The 18,403-nt window shown below is 50.4% G+C and overlaps 2 protein-coding genes across 2 annotated transcripts in view; both read right to left on the bottom strand.

Moving 5' to 3' along the window:
* Positions 1 to 1,928, bottom strand: part of LOC309559374 (transcription initiation factor TFIID subunit 7-like) — a 32,274-nt gene extending 30,346 nt beyond the window's left edge. The window contains exon 1 of the mRNA XM_082262633.1: positions 1,893 to 1,928. Within this exon, the coding sequence (XP_082118759.1) occupies positions 1,893 to 1,905 (13 nt within the window). The 5' untranslated portion in view covers positions 1,906 to 1,928. The remainder of the gene's footprint in view (positions 1 to 1,892) is intronic.
* A 14,134-nt stretch (positions 1,929 to 16,062) lies between these two features.
* The window catches only part of BTK (Bruton tyrosine kinase), an 81,018-nt gene continuing 78,677 nt past the window's right edge, over positions 16,063 to 18,403 (bottom strand). Inside the window, exon 19 of the mRNA XM_082263346.1 lies at positions 16,063 to 16,140. Within this exon, the coding sequence (XP_082119472.1) occupies positions 16,072 to 16,140 (69 nt within the window). The 3' untranslated portion in view covers positions 16,063 to 16,071. The remainder of the gene's footprint in view (positions 16,141 to 18,403) is intronic.

Here is an 18,403-nt window from a genome sequence, read left to right on the forward strand (position 1 = left end):
AATCAGAAAAATGACTTTTAAGAGGAAAACAGAGCTGGTAGCCAGCAAGTCTGACAGAGCACATTTACACTGATCACCAGTGCAGCCTATCAGTGCCCATCAGTGCATCCTCATCAGCGCCCATCAGTGCAGCCTCATCAGCGCCCATCAGTGCAGCCTCATCAGTACAGCCTCATCAGCGCAGCCTCATTAGCCCAGCCTCATCAGCGCCCATCAGTACAGCCTCATCAGCGCAGCCTCATTAGCCCAGCCTCATCAGCGCCCATCAGTACAGCCTCATCAGCGCAGCCTCATTAGCCCAGCCTCATCAGCGCCCATCAGTGCAGCCTCATCAGCGCCCATCAGAGCAGCCTCATCAGCGCCCATCAGTGCAGCCTCATCAGCGCAGCCTCATTAGCCCAGCCTCATCAGCGCCCATCAGAGCAGCCTCATCAGCGCCCATCAGAGCAGCCTCATCAGCGCCCATCAGTGCAGCCTCATCAGCGCCCATCAGTGCAGCCTCATCAGTACAGCCTCATCAGCGCCCATCAGTGCAGCCTCATCAGTACAGCCTCATCAGTGCAGCCTCATTAGCCCAGCCTCATCAGCACCCATCAGTGCGTCCTCATCAGTGCCCATCAGTGCAGCCTCATCAGCGCCCATCAGTGCAGCCTCATCAGCGCTCATCAGTGCCCATCAGCGCCCATAAGTGCAGCCTCAACAGTGCCCATTAGTGCAGCCTCATCAGCGCTCCATCAGGGCAGCCTCATCAGCGCAGCCTCATTAGCCCAGCCTCATCAGCGCCCATCAGAGCAGCCTCATCAGCGCCCATCAGAGCAGCCTCATCAGCGCCCATCAGTGCAGCCTCATCAGCGCCCATCAGTGCAGCCTCATCAGTACAGCCTCATCAGCGCCCATCAGTGCAGCCTCATCAGTACAGCCTCATCAGTGCAGCCTCATTAGCCCAGCCTCATCAGCACCCATCAGTGCGTCCTCATCAGTGCCCATCAGTGCAGCCTCATCAGCGCCCATCAGTGCAGCCTCATCAGCGCTCATCAGTGCCCATCAGCGCCCATAAGTGCAGCCTCAACAGTGCCCATTAGTGCAGCCTCATCAGCGCTCCATCAGGGCAGCCTCATCAGCTACCATAAGTGCAGCCTCATCAGCGCCCATCAGTGCAGCCTCATCAGTGCCCATCAGTACAGCCTCATCAGCGCAGCCTCATTAGCCCAGCCTCATCAGCGCCCATCAGAGCAGCCTCATCAGCGCCCATAAGTGCAGCCTCAACAGTGCCCATCAGTGCAGCCTCATCAGCGCCCATCAGTGCAGAAAAAAATTACTTATTTGCAAAATTATATAACAGAAAGTAAGAAAAGCTGAAGGCCCCCTGTTGGCTGACATCGAAGAGCCAGTCCAGGCCGGGGTAAGATTGGGACAATATGGTTGGGATGCGCCCACATTCCTGAACCTGCACCCGCCGCCGAGATCCTTAGCCAGCTGCTCCCGCCCTCTCCACAGCCCAGCATGGGGGGGGTGGTGGTAAAGCAGAGAAGCCAGGACTGACAATCACCAGCTCTCTGCTGATGAAGCTCTGAGAAGCGAGCGATCGGTGGTGTTTTATCGCTCACTACTCAGTGTCAGAGCCGGCGGGGAGGCGATGCAGCATCCACCTAGGGAAGTACCATTCTTATATAAAACCCCCAAACTTCTCTTTTAAACACCACCAAAGAGAAATTCCGTCTGTCTCCAAAAAAATGATACAAATGTCCTATGGGTACAGTGTTGTATGACCGCGTAATTGTCATTCAAAGTGTGACAGCGCTGAAAATTGGCCTGGGCAGGAAGGGGGTGGAAGTGTCCGGTATAGGGGGGGTCAAACCAAAATAAAGTGGTGAAGAAGGAGGATACATTACTTGTAGAGGTCATCTGGACTCCCCCGACGACTTGGAACGTTCTGGGGAAAAAAATGAAAATTGGATGGAGTAAAACATATATTATACATGAGGATGGAGCAATCCATAGGACAAATACATGGGGCTCTGCAGCATTCACCCCCCCGGGGCATTCATCCCCCCCCCCAGGACATTCACCCCCCGGGCATTCACCTCCCCCCCAGGACATTCACCCCCCGGGCATTCACCTCCCCCCCAGGACATTCACCCCCCGGGCATTCACCTCCCCCCCAGGACATTCACCCCCCGGGCATTTATCCCCCCCCCCCCCCAGGAAATTCACCCCCCGGGAATTCACCCCCCCCGGGCATTTATCCCCCCCCCCCCAGGACATTCACCCCCCGGGCATTTATCCACTCCCCAGGACATTCACCCCCTGGGCATTTATCCCCCCCCCCAGGACATTCACCCCCCCGGCATTTATCCCCCCCCCAGGACATTCACCCCCGGGCATTTATCCCCTCCCCAGGACATTCACCCCCCCGGGCATTTATCCCCCCAAGGACATTCACCCCCCCGGGCATTCACCCCCCCCCCCAGGACATTCACCCCCCGGGCATTTATCCCCTCCCCAGGACATTCACCCCCCCGGGCATTCATCCCCCCCCCCCAGGACATTCACCCCCTGGGGCATTCATCCCCCCTCCCCCCTCAGGACATTCACCCCCCGGCATTTATCCCCCCCAGGACATTCACCCCCGGGGCATTCACCCCCCCCCTCCCCAGGACATTCATTCATCCCCTGGGCATTTATCCCCCCCCCCCAGGACATTCACCCCCCGGGCATTCACCCCCCCAGGCATTTATCCCCCCCCCAGGCATTTATCCCCCCCCCAGGACATTCACCCCCCCCCGGGCATTTATCCCCCCCAGGACATTCACCCCCCCGGGCATTCACCCCCCCCAGGACATTCACCCCCGGGCATTTATCCCCCCCCAGGACATTCACCCCCCCGGGCATTCACCCCCCCCAGGACATTCACCCCCCGGGCATTTATCCCCTCCCCAGGACATTCACCCCCCGGGCATTCATCCCCCCCAGGACATTCACCCCCCCCCCGGGCATTTATCCCCCCCAGGACATTCACCCCCCCGGGCATTCACCCCCCCCAGGACATTCACCCCCGGGCATTTATCCCCCCCCAGGACATTCACCCCCCCGGGCATTCACCCCCCCCAGGACATTCACCCCCCGGGCATTTATCCCCTCCCCAGGACATTCACCCCCCGGGCATTCATCCCCCCCAGGACATTCACCCCCGGGCATTCATCCCCCCCCAGGACATTCACCCCCCGGGCATTTATCCCCCCCCCCATGACATTCACCCCATGGGCATTTATCCCCCCCCCGGGCATTCATCCCCCCCCAGGACATTCACCCCCGGGCATTTATCCCCCCCCATGACATTCACCCCATGGGCATTTATCCCCCCCCCCCGGGCATTCATCCCCCCCAGGACATTCACCCCCTGAGGCATTCATCCCAGGACATTCACCCCACCGGCATTTATCCCTCCCCGGGCATTTATCCCCCCCAGGACATTCACCCCCTGGGCATTTATCCCCCCCCCAGGACATTCACCCCCTGGGGCATTCATCCCCCCTCCCCCCTCAGGACATTCACCCCCCGGCATTTATCCCCCCCAGGACATTCACCCCCGGGGCATTCACCCCCCCCTCCCCAGGACATTCATTCATCCCCTGGGCATTTATCCCCCCCCCCAGGACATTCACCCCCCCCAGGCATTTATCCCCCCCCAGGACATTCACCCCCAGGCATTTATCCCCTCCCCAGGACATTCACCCCCGGGCATTTATCCCCCCCCCAGGACATTCACCCCCTGGGGCATTCATCCCCCCTCCCCCCTCAGGACATTCACCCCCCAGGACATTCACCCCGGGGCATTCACCCCCCCCTCCCCAGGACATTCATTCATCCCCTGGGCATTTATCCCCCCCCCCAGGACATTCACCCCCCCCAGGCATTTATCCCCCCCCAGGACATTCACCCCCGGGCATTTATCCCCCCCCAGGACATTCACCCCCCCGGGCATTTATCCCCCCCCCCAGGACATTCACCCCCCCCCCCCCCAGGACATTCACCCCCCGGGCATTTATCCCCTCCCCAGGACATTCACCCCCCGGGCATTTATCCCCTCCCCAGGACATTCACCCCCCGGGCATTCATCCCCCCCAGGACATTCACCCCCCGGGCATTTATCCCCCCCCGGGCATTCATCCCCCCCAGGACATTCACCCCCCGGGCATTTATCCCCCCCCATGAAATTCACCCCATGGGCATTTATCCCCCCCCCGGGCATTCATCCCCCCCAGGACATTCACCCCCTGAGGCATTCATCCCAGGACATTCACCCCACCGGCATTTATCTCCCCCCCCAGGACATTCACCCCCTGGGGCATTCATCCCCCCTCCCCCTCCCCCCTCAGGACATTCACCCCCGGGGCATTCACCCCCCCCCCATCAAAGTCTATGGCTGGATGGGGCAGATTGTGGTTTTTATGACTTTATAACATTCAACCTGTGCAGGAAATGGAAGGAGAATATTTTCAACTCAACTGCCCTCCCCCTCCAACGTTTACTCAGAAGTAATGTACTGCATTATGATCGCTCTTCAGAGGCCAAAGCTTTGATGAACGGGTTGTGGTTTTTATGACTTTAGAACATTCGTCCCGTGCAGGGAATGAGAGGAGAACGTTCGACTCGACTCCCTCCCCCCATTCACTCAGAAACAATGTACTACGTTTAGATCACTTTTCAGAGGCCAAAGCGTGTATGAACGGGTTGTGCTTTTTATGATTTAATAACATTCGACCTGTGCAGGGAATAGAATAAGAACGTTCGACTTTTCCGCCCCCCCCCCCCCCCCCCCAAAATTAATTAAGAAGCAATGTACTACGTTTGAATCGCTCTTCCAATGTTAAAGCGAGTGTGAATGGGTTGTGCTTTTATAACTTTATAACATTCGACCCATGCAGAGAATGGAAGGAGAACGTTTGACTTTGTCGCCCCCCTCCCCCATTCGCTCAGAAGAAATGTTCTGTGTTCGGATCGCTCTTCAGAGGCCAAGGTCAATGTGGGGGAGTCGGTAACCCCAAAAAAAAAAAACTAAAAAGAGGAGGGGCTATTTTTTTTCCATGGCTGCATTTGTACCAACCCCCTCCAGAGTGGGGGGGGCTTCCTCCTGGAAAATGCTGGTTTCCTGGCTTCCCTTCTGTGGGACAAGCATGCAGCAAGCAAAGTCTGAGGTCCCCAATCCTCATTATTGTAGATAAGACCCCCACCCCCCATTATTACATGTACACAACCTCTCACGTGACCACAGGACCCCGCCCCCTCCCGTACCCACAGCTCCCCGAGCTCTCAGTCGGTTTCCGAACTCTCACCGTCTCTCTCGGTCGTCTCTCTCGGATATACACAAAACGCTGGTCAGCAAAACAACGCGAGAGTTCAGCGCCCAATTAGAATTCAGACACACACAAAATGGCGACCGGAGTCTGTGATCGCGGACACAAATTGTTTTACTACCCGGAAGTCGAAGATGTGTCCTCGATGAGGGACTCCGGCGGCCATCTTATCGGAGCCTGTGTTCTGATTGGGCGCTATTCTCTGTGCTGCCAGCAATAATTGGGGAGTTCTTCCCCCTCCACACAACCTGGCAGAAAGTTGTATGGGGGAGGGGGTGCTGTGGGCAGAGTTATATCAACATTTCTGAACACTTCCCTTAGTCAATAAAAATTAAAGTAGAACTAAAAGATCAAAAGTTTTCTTTTTTTTTTCATATTGGATAACATTTATCAGATATTATTATTTAATTTTGCCATCTGTGTCCCAGTGGGAAGATTTCTCTTCACTTCCTGTCCCATAGCCAAATAGGAAGTGGGAAAAAATCCCTGAACTATTGTCCCCGTTGGAAGATTTCCCTTCACTTCCTGTCACATTGGGGAGATTTATCTTCACTTCCTGTCCCATATCAAAAGTAGGAAGTGAGAGGAAATCCCCAAACTAGTGTCCCCATTGGAAGACTTCCCTTTCACTTCCTGTCCCATTGGGCAGATTTCTCTTGATTTTCCGTCCCCGACCACAAGCAGGAAGTGAGAGGAAATCCCCAAACTAGTGTCCCCATTGGAAGATTTCCCTTCACTTCCTGTCCCATTGGGGAGATTTCTCTTCACTTTCTGTCCCATACCAAAAGCAGGAAGTGAGAGGAAATCCCCACAAACTAGTGTCCCCATTGGAAGTCTTCCCTTTCACTTCCTGTTCCATTGGGGAGATTTCTCTTGACTTTCTGTCCCCGACCACAAGCAGGAAGTGAGAGGAAATCCCCAAACTAGTGTCCCCATTGGAAGATTTCCCTTCACTTCCTGTCCCATATTAAAAGCAGGAAGTGAGAGGAAATCCCCAAACTAGTGTCCCCATTGGAAGATTTCCCTTCACTTCCTGTCCCATTGGGGAGATTTATCTTCACTTCTTGTCCCATATCAAAAGCAGGAAGTGAGAGGAAATCCCCAAACTAGTGTCCCCATTGGAAGATTTCCCTTCACTTCCTGTCCCATTGGGGAGATTTATCTTCACTTCCTGTCCCATACCAAAAGCAGGAAGTGAGAGGAAATCCCAGAACTAGTGTCCCCATTGGAAGATTTCCCTTCACTTGCTGTCCTATAACCAAATCAGAAAGTGAGGGGGAGAAGAAGGTGCTCCTGGTTGTCACCAGAACTAGTGTCCACATTGGAACATTTTGCTTCATTTCCTGTCCTATAGCCAAAACAGGAAGTGGGAGGAAGAAGAGGTAGTGCCTGTCCCTGTGTCCCTGTTGGAAGATTCCCCTTCTATTCCTGTTCCATAGCCAAAACAGAAAGTGTGAGCGAAAAAGCGGAAGTCCCTGGTTGTCACCAGAACTGGTGTCCCCCTTGGAATATTATCCTCCACTTCCTGTCCCATAGCCAAAACAGAAAGTGAGAGAAAAAAGAGGGAGTCCCTAGTTGTCACCAAAACTAGTGTCGCATGGGAAGAATCCCCTTCACTTCCTATTCCACAGAAAAAGCAGGAAGTGAGAGGAAGAGGAGGGAGTCCCTGGTTGTCACCAGAACTAGTGTCCCCGTTGGAAGATTCCCCTTCACCTCTTATTCCATAGCTAGAGCAGAAACTGAGAGGAAGAAGAGGGAGTCCCTGGTTGTCACCAGAACTAGTGTCCCCGTTGGAAGATTCCCCTTCACCTCTTATTCCATAGCTAGAGCAGAAACTGAGAGGAAGAAGAGGGAGTCCCTGGTTGTCAGCAGAACTAGTGTCCCTGTTGGAAGATTTCCTTACGCTTCCTGTCCCATAGACAAAACAGGAAGCGAGAGGAAGAAGAGGATGTCCTTGGTTGTCACCAGAACAAGTTTCCCCATTGGAAGATTCCCCTTCACTCCCTATTCCATAGCCAAAGCAGGAAGGGAGAGGCAGAAGAGGGAGTCCCTGGTTGTCACCAGAACAAGTGTCCCCGTTGAAAGATTTTCCTTCACTTCCTGTCCCATAGCCAAAAGAGGAATTGACAGGAGGAAGAGCTAGTCCTTGGTTGTCACCAGAACTAGTGTCCCCAATGGAAGATTTCCCTTAGGTATATCGGTAATTGACAGTTACATTAATTCGGCACACCAATGGTCACCAGGAACTATGAGATCTACTAGAGTTGAAACGTGGATCATCTTAAGCTTAGAACTTATAAGCATGGTTTTCCGGTTTGGGTGGAGTGGTGAAGGTTTTATCTCCGTCTGTGACCCAGCTGGGTAGATTCACCGTCTCCATCTTCCCCCCTTTACCATTGTAACCAAGAGAGAGAACATGATGGAGGACCCCAAGTCATTGGATTTCCGGTTCCTTTGTTCTACGACTTAGGCCAGATGGTTGGATTTCATTGCTGGATCTCCTCAGATGGTTCTTATAGAAGGGGGACATCTAAGGAAGAATGTCATCACCAAGAATGACTCTAAAAGAGCCAAGCCAAGATGGAAACCATTTGTATCTCCGTCTGTGACCCTGCTGGGTAGATTCACCGTCTCCATCTTCCCCCACTTACCATTGTAACCGAGAGAGAACATTATGGAGGACCCCCAAGTCATTGGATTTCAAGTTCCTTTGTTCTACGACATTGTTCAGATGGTTGGATTTCATTGCTTGATCGCCTCAGATGGTTCTCTTAGAAGGGGGATATCTAAGGAAGAATGTCATCACCAAGAATGACCCTAAAAGAGCCAAGATAAGATGGAAACCACTTGTATCTCCGTCTGTGACCATGCTGGGTAGATTCATCGTCTCCATCTTCCACCACTTACCATTGTAACCGAGAGAGAACATGATGGAGGACCCCAAGTCATTGGATTTCCAGTTCCTTTGTTCTACGAAATTGTCCAGATGATTGTTTTTTTATTGCTGGATCTCCTCAGATGGTTCTTATAGAAAGGGGGATATCTAAGGAAGAATGTCATCACCAAGAATGACCCTAAAAGAGCCAAGCCAAGATGGAAACCACTTGTATCTCCATGAGGGTTTGGTGTGGATGAAATTCATGGATGGTCCTACCTTTTGTGTATATTGTGTAGCAGCACTAGGGGCCCTATGTATCTTATCTATCTAAGCTTAGAACTTATAAGCATGATTTTCCGGTTTGGGTGGAGTGGTGAAGGTTTTATCTCCTTCTGTGACCCTGCTGGGTAGATTCACCGTCTCCATCTTCCCCCACTTACCATTGTAACCGAGAGAGAACATGATGGGGGACCCCCAAGTCATTGGATTTCCAGTTCCTTTGTTCTACAACATTGTCCAGATGGTTGTATTTCATTGCTGGATCTCCTCAGATGGTTCTTATAGAAGGGGGACATCTAAGGAAGAATGTCCTCACCACGAATGACCCTAAAAGAGCCAAGCCAAGATGGAAACCACTTGTATCTCCAGAGAGTTTGGTGTAGACGAAATTCATGGATGGTCCTACCTTTTGTGTATATTGTGTAGCAGCACTAGGGGCCCTATCTATCTTATCTATCTAAGCTTAGAACTTATAAGCATGATTTTCCGGTTGGGTTGGAGTTGTGAAGGTTTTATCTCCATCTGTGACCCTGCTGTGTAGATTCACCGTCTCCATCTTCCCCCACTTACCATTGTAACTGTTAAAGAAATTATGAATGTTTCATAATTATTATAAGTGTTATAATCATTTATGTATACATATATAGAGTATATCTAGAAACTGCATTTCTTCAGCAGATTCTGCTAAGAATTTATACAGTGGCTACTGCATATCCTGCCATATGGTTTTTGTTAAAGACCTTACATTACACTATATTGCATGACGTTCGTATATCCTGTCCAGATGTTTTAGAATACAATAGACTACTGTTCAACCGTCCCCCCCCCCCCCCTTTAGTATATATTAAAGGCTGTCAATCATTGTCCAAAGGAAGGGGGGGTTTCAATCTTAACTTTGTCCAAAGTGTATATAAGGATAAGGAGACACGTATGCAAACCAGACGAGTCATAGTAGCTAACAGCAGTGTGTCAGTATGACCTGTCTCCTCGTATACTAGTATTAAATGAATTCTTCTTTGAATCAGCTTGTGGTCTAAAGGTAAATTCCTTGACAGTAACCTAGAGAGAACGTGATGGAGGACCCCAAGCCATTGGATTTCCAGTTCCTTTGTTCTACAACGTTGTCCAGAATGATTGGATTTCATTGCTTGATCTCCTCAGATGGTTCTCTTAGAAGGGGGACATCTAAGGAAGAATGTCCTCACCAAGAATGACCCTAAAAGAGCCAAGCCAAGATGGAAACCACTTGTATCTCCAGAGAGTTTGGTGTAGACGAAATTCATGGATGGTCCTACCTTTTGTGTATATTGTGTAGCAGCACTAGGGGCCCTATCTATCTTATCTATCTAAGCTTAGAACTTATAAGCATGATTTTCCGGTTTGGGTGGAGTGGTGAAGGTTTTATCTCCGTTTGTGACCCTGCTGGCTAGATTCGCCGTCTCCATCTTCCCCCACTTACCATTGTAACCGAGAGAGAACATGATGGAGGACCCCAAGTCATTGGATTTCCAGTTCCTTTGTTCTACGACATTGTCCAGATGATTGGATTTCATTGCTTGATCTCCTCAGATGGTTCTTATAGAAGGAGGACATCTAAGGAAGAATGTCATCACCAAGAATGACCCTAAAAGAGCCAAGCCAAGATGGAAACCACTTGTATCTCCGTCTGTGACCCTGCTGGGTAGATTCACAGTCTCCATCTTCCCCCACTTACCATTGTAACCGAGAGAGAACATGATGGAGTACCCCCAAGTCATTGGATTTCCGGTTCCTTTGTTCTACGACATTGTCCAGATGATTGGATTTCATCGCTGGATCTCCTCAGATGGTTCTTATAGAAGGGGGACATCTAAGGAAGAATGTCATCACCAAGAATGACCCTAAAAGAGCTAAGCCAAGATGGAAACCACTTGTATCTCCGTCTGTGACCCTGCTGGGTAGATTCACCGTCTCCATCTTCCCCCACTTACCATTGTAACCGAGAGAGAACATGATGGAGGACCCCCAAGTCATTGGATTTCCAGTTCCTTTGTTCTACGACATTGTCCAGATGATTGGATTTCATCGCTGGATCTCCTCAGATGGTTCTTATAGAAGGGGGACATCTAAGGAAGAATGTCATCACCAAGAATGACCCTAAAAGAGCTAAGCCAAGATGGAAACCACTTGTATCTCCGTCTGTGACCCTGCTGGGTAGATTCACCGTCTCCATCTTCCCCCACTTACCATTGTAACCGAGAGAGAACATGATGGAGGACCCCCAAGTCATTGGATTTCCAGTTCCTTTGTTCTACGACATTGTCCAGATGATTGGATTTCATCGCTGGATCTCCTCAGATGGTTCTTATAGAAAGGGGGACATCTAAGGAAGAATGTCATCATCAAAAATGACCCTAAAAGAGCCAAGCCAAGATGGAAACCACTTGTATCTCCAGAGAGTTTGGTGTGGACAAAATTCATGGATGGACCTACCATTTGTGAATATTGTGCAGCAGCACTGGGGGCCCTCTGGCACTTAGGGGCCAATTTATACTATAAATTAGTTGGGTGGGTGCTGGAATTGCCAGATTAGTTCACGTCGGTGTGATGTCCCTTCTTCGACCCCCATGGAGCACCTCTATAACACGATTGACAGGCAGACAGGATTCATATCCCTGATTTATAATATGTTGCATGATGATAAAATTATCTTATGACACGTTGGGAGATGGACCTGAGCGAGGAACTTGATAGATCTGAGTGGAATACATTGGCACAATTTAATTTGAAGTCTTTAATAAACACGTCATTGATCGAGGCCAATTATAAGGTGTTCTTGAGGTGGTATATAGTCCGGGTCAGATTGGCTGCAACAGTCCGAGAGGCTTCCCCCATTGTGCTTTAGGGGATGTGGCCAACGGGGAACGGTCCTGCACATATGGTGGACCTTTCCTAAGGTCAGACGATTCTGGATCCGCGTTCATAACTTCATATACTCCCTCACACACATTAACTTGGTTAAATCGCCTCTACAGGCGCTTCTGGCTAAACCTATTGAGCAAGCCTCAAAACACACGACGCGCCTGGTGACATTCATCCTCACCGCAGCTAAAAAAGCTGTAGCCCGCTCCTGGAGATCTCCGGTTGTGCCGATCGAGTTGCTTAAGGCTAAACTGACCTGGATCATGATCAATGAGAGGATGGTGGCCATCCTCCAGGATAAAATACACCTCTTCGAGAAGACTTGGGACCCATGGGTGAGATACCTGGCGGGCTCCAGGTGATACCCCCCTTACAGTGGGACTAGGTGGCTTATGTAGGCTACCTGGGCCCTTCTTTCGTGGACCTGGACACCGACTTTCTGTCTCTTCTGTTCTTTCCTCTACTCTTTTTTTTTTTTATTCCCTTCTTCTCCCATTTTTCCTCTTCCTTCGCATCTTTCTTTCCTGCCATGTTCCTCTTTTTCCTACACAGTGACTAATGTTGATGTGGTTATCTTGGGCCGTTATTGTCCTTTGCTACCACTTGTTGTGGTTATTATCTGTACCTGCCATGTCAGTGGTTCCTTGCGATCTGACCTGGAGGTGCAGATCTCCTATACATGTAATTGTTTAGTGAGGTTGGGGAAACACAGATTAGCTTATAGTTTCAGAAGAGAATAAAGTTCATGAATAGTCCTACTTTGGGGTGTAAGGGGTTCTGATATACACACAAGAATATTTTTGTTTTTCCAATTTATTAACATCGAATGACCAGACACACTTCTAATATCTATTTATAGTATAATTAACTTAACATGTACAATACAATATATTTGTTTTGGGACTTTAAGGGGCTGTGCAAGTCATACAAGTCAATGGGAATGCAGAACCCGCTTGAAGCAAGTCAAATGCAGGTCAGAAGAAGGTGAAATATGGGTCAGAAGGAGATCAAGTACAGATCAGTATGAGGTCAAGTGCAGGTCAGAAGGCGGTCACTGCCGACCAGACGGAGGTAAAGTGCCGGTCAGGAGGTTAATGCAGGTCAGAAGGTGGTCACTGCAGGTCAAAAGGAGGTCAATTCAGGTCAGGAGGAGGTCAACGTAGGTGAGAAGTAGGTCGCTGCAGGTCAGAAGAAGGTAAATGCAGGTCAGAAGAAGGTAAATGCAGGTCAGTAGGAGGTCAGAAGGAGGTCAATGCAGGTCAGAAGGTGGTCACTGCAGGTCAGGAGGAGGTCACTGCAGGTTAGGAGGTCAATGCAGGTGAAATGGAGGGCACTGTAGGTGAGAAAGGGAGGTTGCTACAGGTCAGAAAGAGGTCAAGTGGAGGTCAGAAGGAGGCCAAGTGGAGGTCAGAAGGAAGTCAAGTGGAGGTCAGAAGGTGGTCACTGCAGGTCAGAAGGGGGTCACTGCAGGTCAGAAGGAGGTCAACACAGGTGAGAAAAAGGGCACTGAAGATCAGAAGGAGGTGACTGCAGGTCAGAAGGAGGTCAATGCAGGTTAGGAGGTCAATGCAGGTGAGAAGGAGGGCACTGTAGGTGAGAAAGAGGTTGCTGCAGGTCAGAAGAAGGTAAATGCAGGTCAGAAGAAGGTCAAGTTGAGGTCAGAAGGCGGTCACTGCAGGTCAGAAGGAGGTCACTGCAGTTTAGAAGGTCACTGCAGGTCAGAAGGAGGTCAATGCAGGTTAGGAGGTCAACGCAGGTGAGATGGAGGGCACTGCAGGTGAGAAGGAGGTCGCTGCAGTTCAGAAGGAGGTCAAGTGGAGGTCAGAAGGCAGTCACTGCAGATCAGAAGGTGGTCACTACAGGGCAGAAGGCAATCACTGCAGGTCAGGAGGTAAACACAGGTGAAAAGGAGGGCACTGTAGGTCAGAAGGAGGTCACTGCAGGTCAGAAGGAGGTCAATGGAGGTTAGGAGGTCAACGCAGGTGAGGGGGGCACTTAAGGGGAGAAGGAGGTCGCTGCAGGTCAGAAGAAGGTAAATGTAGGTCAGAAGGAGGTCAAGTTGAGGTCAGAAAGTGGTCATTTCAGGTCAGAAGGAGGTCACTGCAGGTCAGAAGGAGGTCAATGCAAGTCAGCGGCACCTGTCAATGAATTCTGAATGATCTCCAAAGCATCTCAAACTGGTGCCACCAACAGAAGCCCAAGAACCGGCACTAGGATTTCCTTGGACACCGAGATCGGATTCAATAAATCTGCATATTAAAGATGAGAGAAGGAACGTGGAGTTGTTGCCGATATCGGACACTCAGATTTCATCGTTCAGTTTAAGTTAAAAAATGTAAACAAAATGTATGTGACCCCCCGGACAGGCAACTTTGAAAAAGTAATATCAGATTGAAAGAGTTTTTCTATAGCTCTCGTATGAGTGCAAAAAAAAAAAAAATACTCGTTGATCCTGCCAGAAATTCAGAGCCGCCCGGTGTCCTGTGCAAACTTCCTGTGTCATCTTATAGATCCGGGGACTCCGGTTTTCGGTACGAGGACCACATATTATATTTTTTTTACAAATATTCACAGGCCAAGAAAAATCAGAACGAATCAAAAATGCACCAGAATGCAGGGCTGTCTTTAAGGCAAGGCAAAAGGGGCAGCTGCCCTGGGCCTAATCATTGTTGTGTGGCCCAAAGCAGCTGCCCCTTGAGCCCATTGTCCAGGATTGCCATTGCCAACAGTATATTTGGCTCTGGTAGGCACTTCCACATGGGCAGTTGGCCGCATTTGCCGATACTGGTCCTGTAGTCCCGGCTGCAGAACTGTCATGGCGGAGTGACCTGTCCTCTGCCTTTCCCGGCACAGCTTCACTTCCACTGGGTGGCATTGCCGCTGCTGGGCCGGTACGTGCTACGAGTCTGGGGCTGTCCGCTTCCTCGAACCCCCCCAGCCCCACTGTGACAGTTCTGTTGCTTTCACCTCCGAGAAAGTGCCCTGCGCCCACGCTGATTGGCACCCACCTGCTGTGAAGGAGGAGGGGAGAGCCACATGGGCTCAAATTAGCTCAGATGAGACCCACATACAGGGCACACACCGAGCGGGCACCTTTACCCCTACATTGCCGGGAGGGGAGCACAATGTTCCTCACTACTGTCACTACTAGGGCTTTCTATTCTATGTCTCTATACAATAGGAGGGGCCCCTGGACTTGGGGTAGTAGTCTCCCTCTATGAAGGGGCCCCTGGACTGAAGGTAGTATTCCCTCAATGAAGGGGCCCCTGGACTGGAGGCAGCTGTCCCTCTATGGAGGAGCCCCTGGACTGGAGGTAGTAGTCTCCCTCTATGAAGGGGCTCCTGGACTGGAGGTATTAGTCCCTAAATGGAGGGGCCCCTGAACTGAAGGTAGTAGTCCCTCAATGAAGGGGCCCCTGGACTGGAAGCGGCAGTCCCTCTATGGAGGAGCCCCTGGACTGGAGGTAGTAGTTTCCCTCTATGAAGGGGCTTCTGGACTGGAGGTATTAGTGCCTCAATGGAGGGGCCCCTGAACTGAAGGTAGTAGTTCCTTAATGAAGGGGCCCCTGGACTGAAAGCGGCAGTCCCTCTATGGAGGAGCCCCTGGATTGGAGGTAGTATTCTCTTAATGGAGTAAACAGTTTCTCTTCTGTGGGCCTCCATAGAAAGACTGCTACCTCCAGTCCAGGGGCCCCGCCATAGGGAGGCTGCCACCTCCAGTCCAGGGGCCCCGCCATAGGGAGGCTGCTACCTCCAGTCCAGGGGCCCCTCCATAGGGAGACTGCCACCTCCAGTCCAGGGGCCCCGCCATAGGGAGACTGCCACCTCCTTACATCAGTTTCTCCATCAGTGTCCCCCTTACATCAGAGTCCTCGTACATCAACACAGTCCCCTCTTACACCAGTGTCTTCATCAGAGTCCCCCCTTGCATCAGTTTCTCCATCAGAGTCGTCATCAAAGTCCCCCTATCACAGTCCCCTCTTACATCAGAGTCCCCCCTTACATCAGAGTCCCCTGTTACATTGGAGACTGCAGGAGAGTGAGTGAAGACCAACTGATGGGACTCCTTACTCTTGCAGGCCAGATGTGGTGTGCTGGCTGCAGTTTGGAGACCCCTGTCATAGAGGATCTTCTTGAACCCCCTCTAACCTTGTTTGCTGAGTTACCCTCAAAACACAAAACTCACACGTTCAGCAAATCTGGCGTTATACAACTATAATCCACCATCACCCCCCACCCACCCCCCCCCACGCACCAGGGCCCATGCCGCTGTCTTCTTTGTCAGCTGTTACCCCAATGAGGCACCAAGGTGCCTGCACATCTGGATCCTCCTGGGATGTGTGAGGGGCGTATCCCAGGAGGCTGCAGGACCCTCCCACTTCTTTTCCCAGAACGACAAGATGATTAGTCTCTATAGTTCCTGCAGGAGGCTTCATCTTCACCGGCGTTCTCATTGTCTTTTCTCCGGTTTTACTGAATCTTCTCCAAATGGGAAATATATATAATAAATGTATTTACAATAAAAGTCAATGTACAGCCGCAGATTTCCTTCTCATTACATTGTCTGTGTGTCCATCATAGGATCCTCGCTGTCACAGATCCTCGCTGTCACAGATCCTCGCTGTCACAGATCCTCGCTGTCACAGATCCTCGCTGTCACAGATCTTCCATGACTTCTAAGATTGCTCCGTGTAAGATGCGGAAGGCCGGTCTGTCATCAGCTTTCTGGGGAAACACAAGAAATAAGTTTTCCTATTTATATCTGTACATCAGTGTCTGATCCCGCTGAACATCAGTGTCTGATCCCTCTGTACATCGGTGTCTGATCCCTCTGTACATCAGTGTCTGATCCCTCTGTACATCGGTGTCTGATCCCTCTGTACATCGGTGTCTGATCCCTCTGTACATCAGTGTCTGATCCCTCTGTACATCAGTGTCTGATCCCTCTGTACATCAGTGTCTGATCCCCCTGTACATCGGTGTCTGATCCCTCTGTACATCGGTGTCTGATCCCCCTGTACATCAGTGTCTGATCCCCCTGTACATCAGTGTCTGATCCCTCTGTACATCAGTGTCTGATCCCCCTGTACATCAGTGTCTGATCCCACTGTACATCAGTGTCTGATCCCACTGTACATCAGTGTCTGATCCCCCTGTACATCAGTGTCTGATCCCACTGTACATCAGTGTCTGATCCCACTGTACATCAGTGTCTGATCCCACTGTACATCAGTGTCTGATCCCTCTGTACATTAGAGTCTGATCCCGCTGTACATCAGTGTCTGATCCCGCTGTACATCAGTGTCTGATCCCCCTGTACATCAGTGTCTGATCCCGCTGAACATCAGTGTCTGATCCCTCTGTACATCAGTGTCTGATCCCTCTGTACATCAGTGTCTGATCCCTCTGTACATCAGTGTCTGATCCCTCTGTACATCAGTGTCTGATCCCCCTGTACATCAGTGTCTGATCCCACTGTACATCAGTGTCTGATCCCACTGTACATCAGTGTCTGATCCCTCTGTACATTAGAGTCTGATCCCGCTGTACATCAGTGTCTGATCCCGCTGTACATCAGTGTCTGATCCCCCTGTACATCAGTGTCTGATCCCGCTGAACATCAGTGTCTGATCCCTCTGTACATCAGTGTCTGATCCCTCTGTACATCAGTGTCTGATCCCTCTGTACATCAGTGTCTGATCCCTCTGTACATCGGTGTCTGATCCCCCTGTACATCAGCGTCTGATCCCGCTCTACATCAGCGTCTGATCCCCCTGTACATCAGCGTCTGATCCCCCTGTTCATCAGTGTCTGATCCCTCTGTACATCAGTGTCTGATCCCCCTGTACATCAGCGTCTGATCCCGCTCTACATCAGTGTCTGATCCCGCTCTACATCAGTGTCTGATCCCGCTGTACATTAGTGTCTGATCCCTCTGTACATCAGAGTCTAATCCCGCTGTACATCAGTGTCTGATCCCTCTGTACATCAGTGCCTGATCCCTCTGTACATCAGTGTCTGATCCCCCTGTACATCAGTGTCTGATCCCGCTGTACATCATAGTCTGATCCCGCTGTACATCAATGTCTGATCCCACTGTACATCAGTGTCTGATCCCCCTGTACATCAGTGTCTGATCCCGCTGTACATCAGTGTCTGATCCCACTGTACATCAGTATCTGATCCCCCTGTACATCAGTGTCTGATCCCGCTGTACATCAGTGTCTGATCCCACTTCCTATGCATTGAGTGATAATGGCTGGACTTCTATCTACAGTCAGGTCCATAAATATTGGGACATTGACACAATTCTAATCTTTTTGGCTCTATACACCACCACAATGGATTTGAAATGAAACAAACAAGATGTGCTTTAACTGCAGACTTTCAGCTTTAATTTGAGGGTATTTACATCCAAATCAGGTGAAAGGTGTAGGAATTACAACAGTTTGTATATGTGCCTCCCACTTTTTATCTCATTAAAACTCATCTTGCCTTCACTCTACTTCCTGCCTAGGAGGGGAAAGGACCGGATCCTTTTCCCCGCTACCGACGGCTCCGGGGAGCACCTCTCCCGCCACCCATAAAAGTGATCCCACGGCGAATGCACCGCTGGGACCATTTTTAAGTGAAAGAGGACTGCCCGCCCTGTAAAAAAATACCGGGGTTATGGCTGCTACCTGCTGCCATAACCCCGGTATTTAACATCAAAGTAGCGACGTAAAACTGCGGTGGGCGTTCCCAGAAGTGGTTCCCGCTGATAATAAAAATTGGAACCACCGCTACTTTATTCTCCAGGGTTTCTGCTAGCAGAAAATATATCATGTTTGGGGGGGGGGGGGGTGGGTTTAACTAATCTTCAGGTCTAAAATTATTTTTTTAACATGTGTGCAAAAAAAAAAAAAAAAAAAAATATATATATATATATATATATATATATATATAAAAAAATAAAATAAAGATAAAGGTATCATAATAAAAAATGTAT

The sequence above is a fragment of the Pelophylax lessonae genome, assembly GCF_965119305.1.
Source record: "Pelophylax lessonae genome assembly, chromosome: 7".
Lineage (NCBI taxonomy): Eukaryota > Metazoa > Chordata > Amphibia > Anura > Ranidae > Pelophylax > Pelophylax lessonae.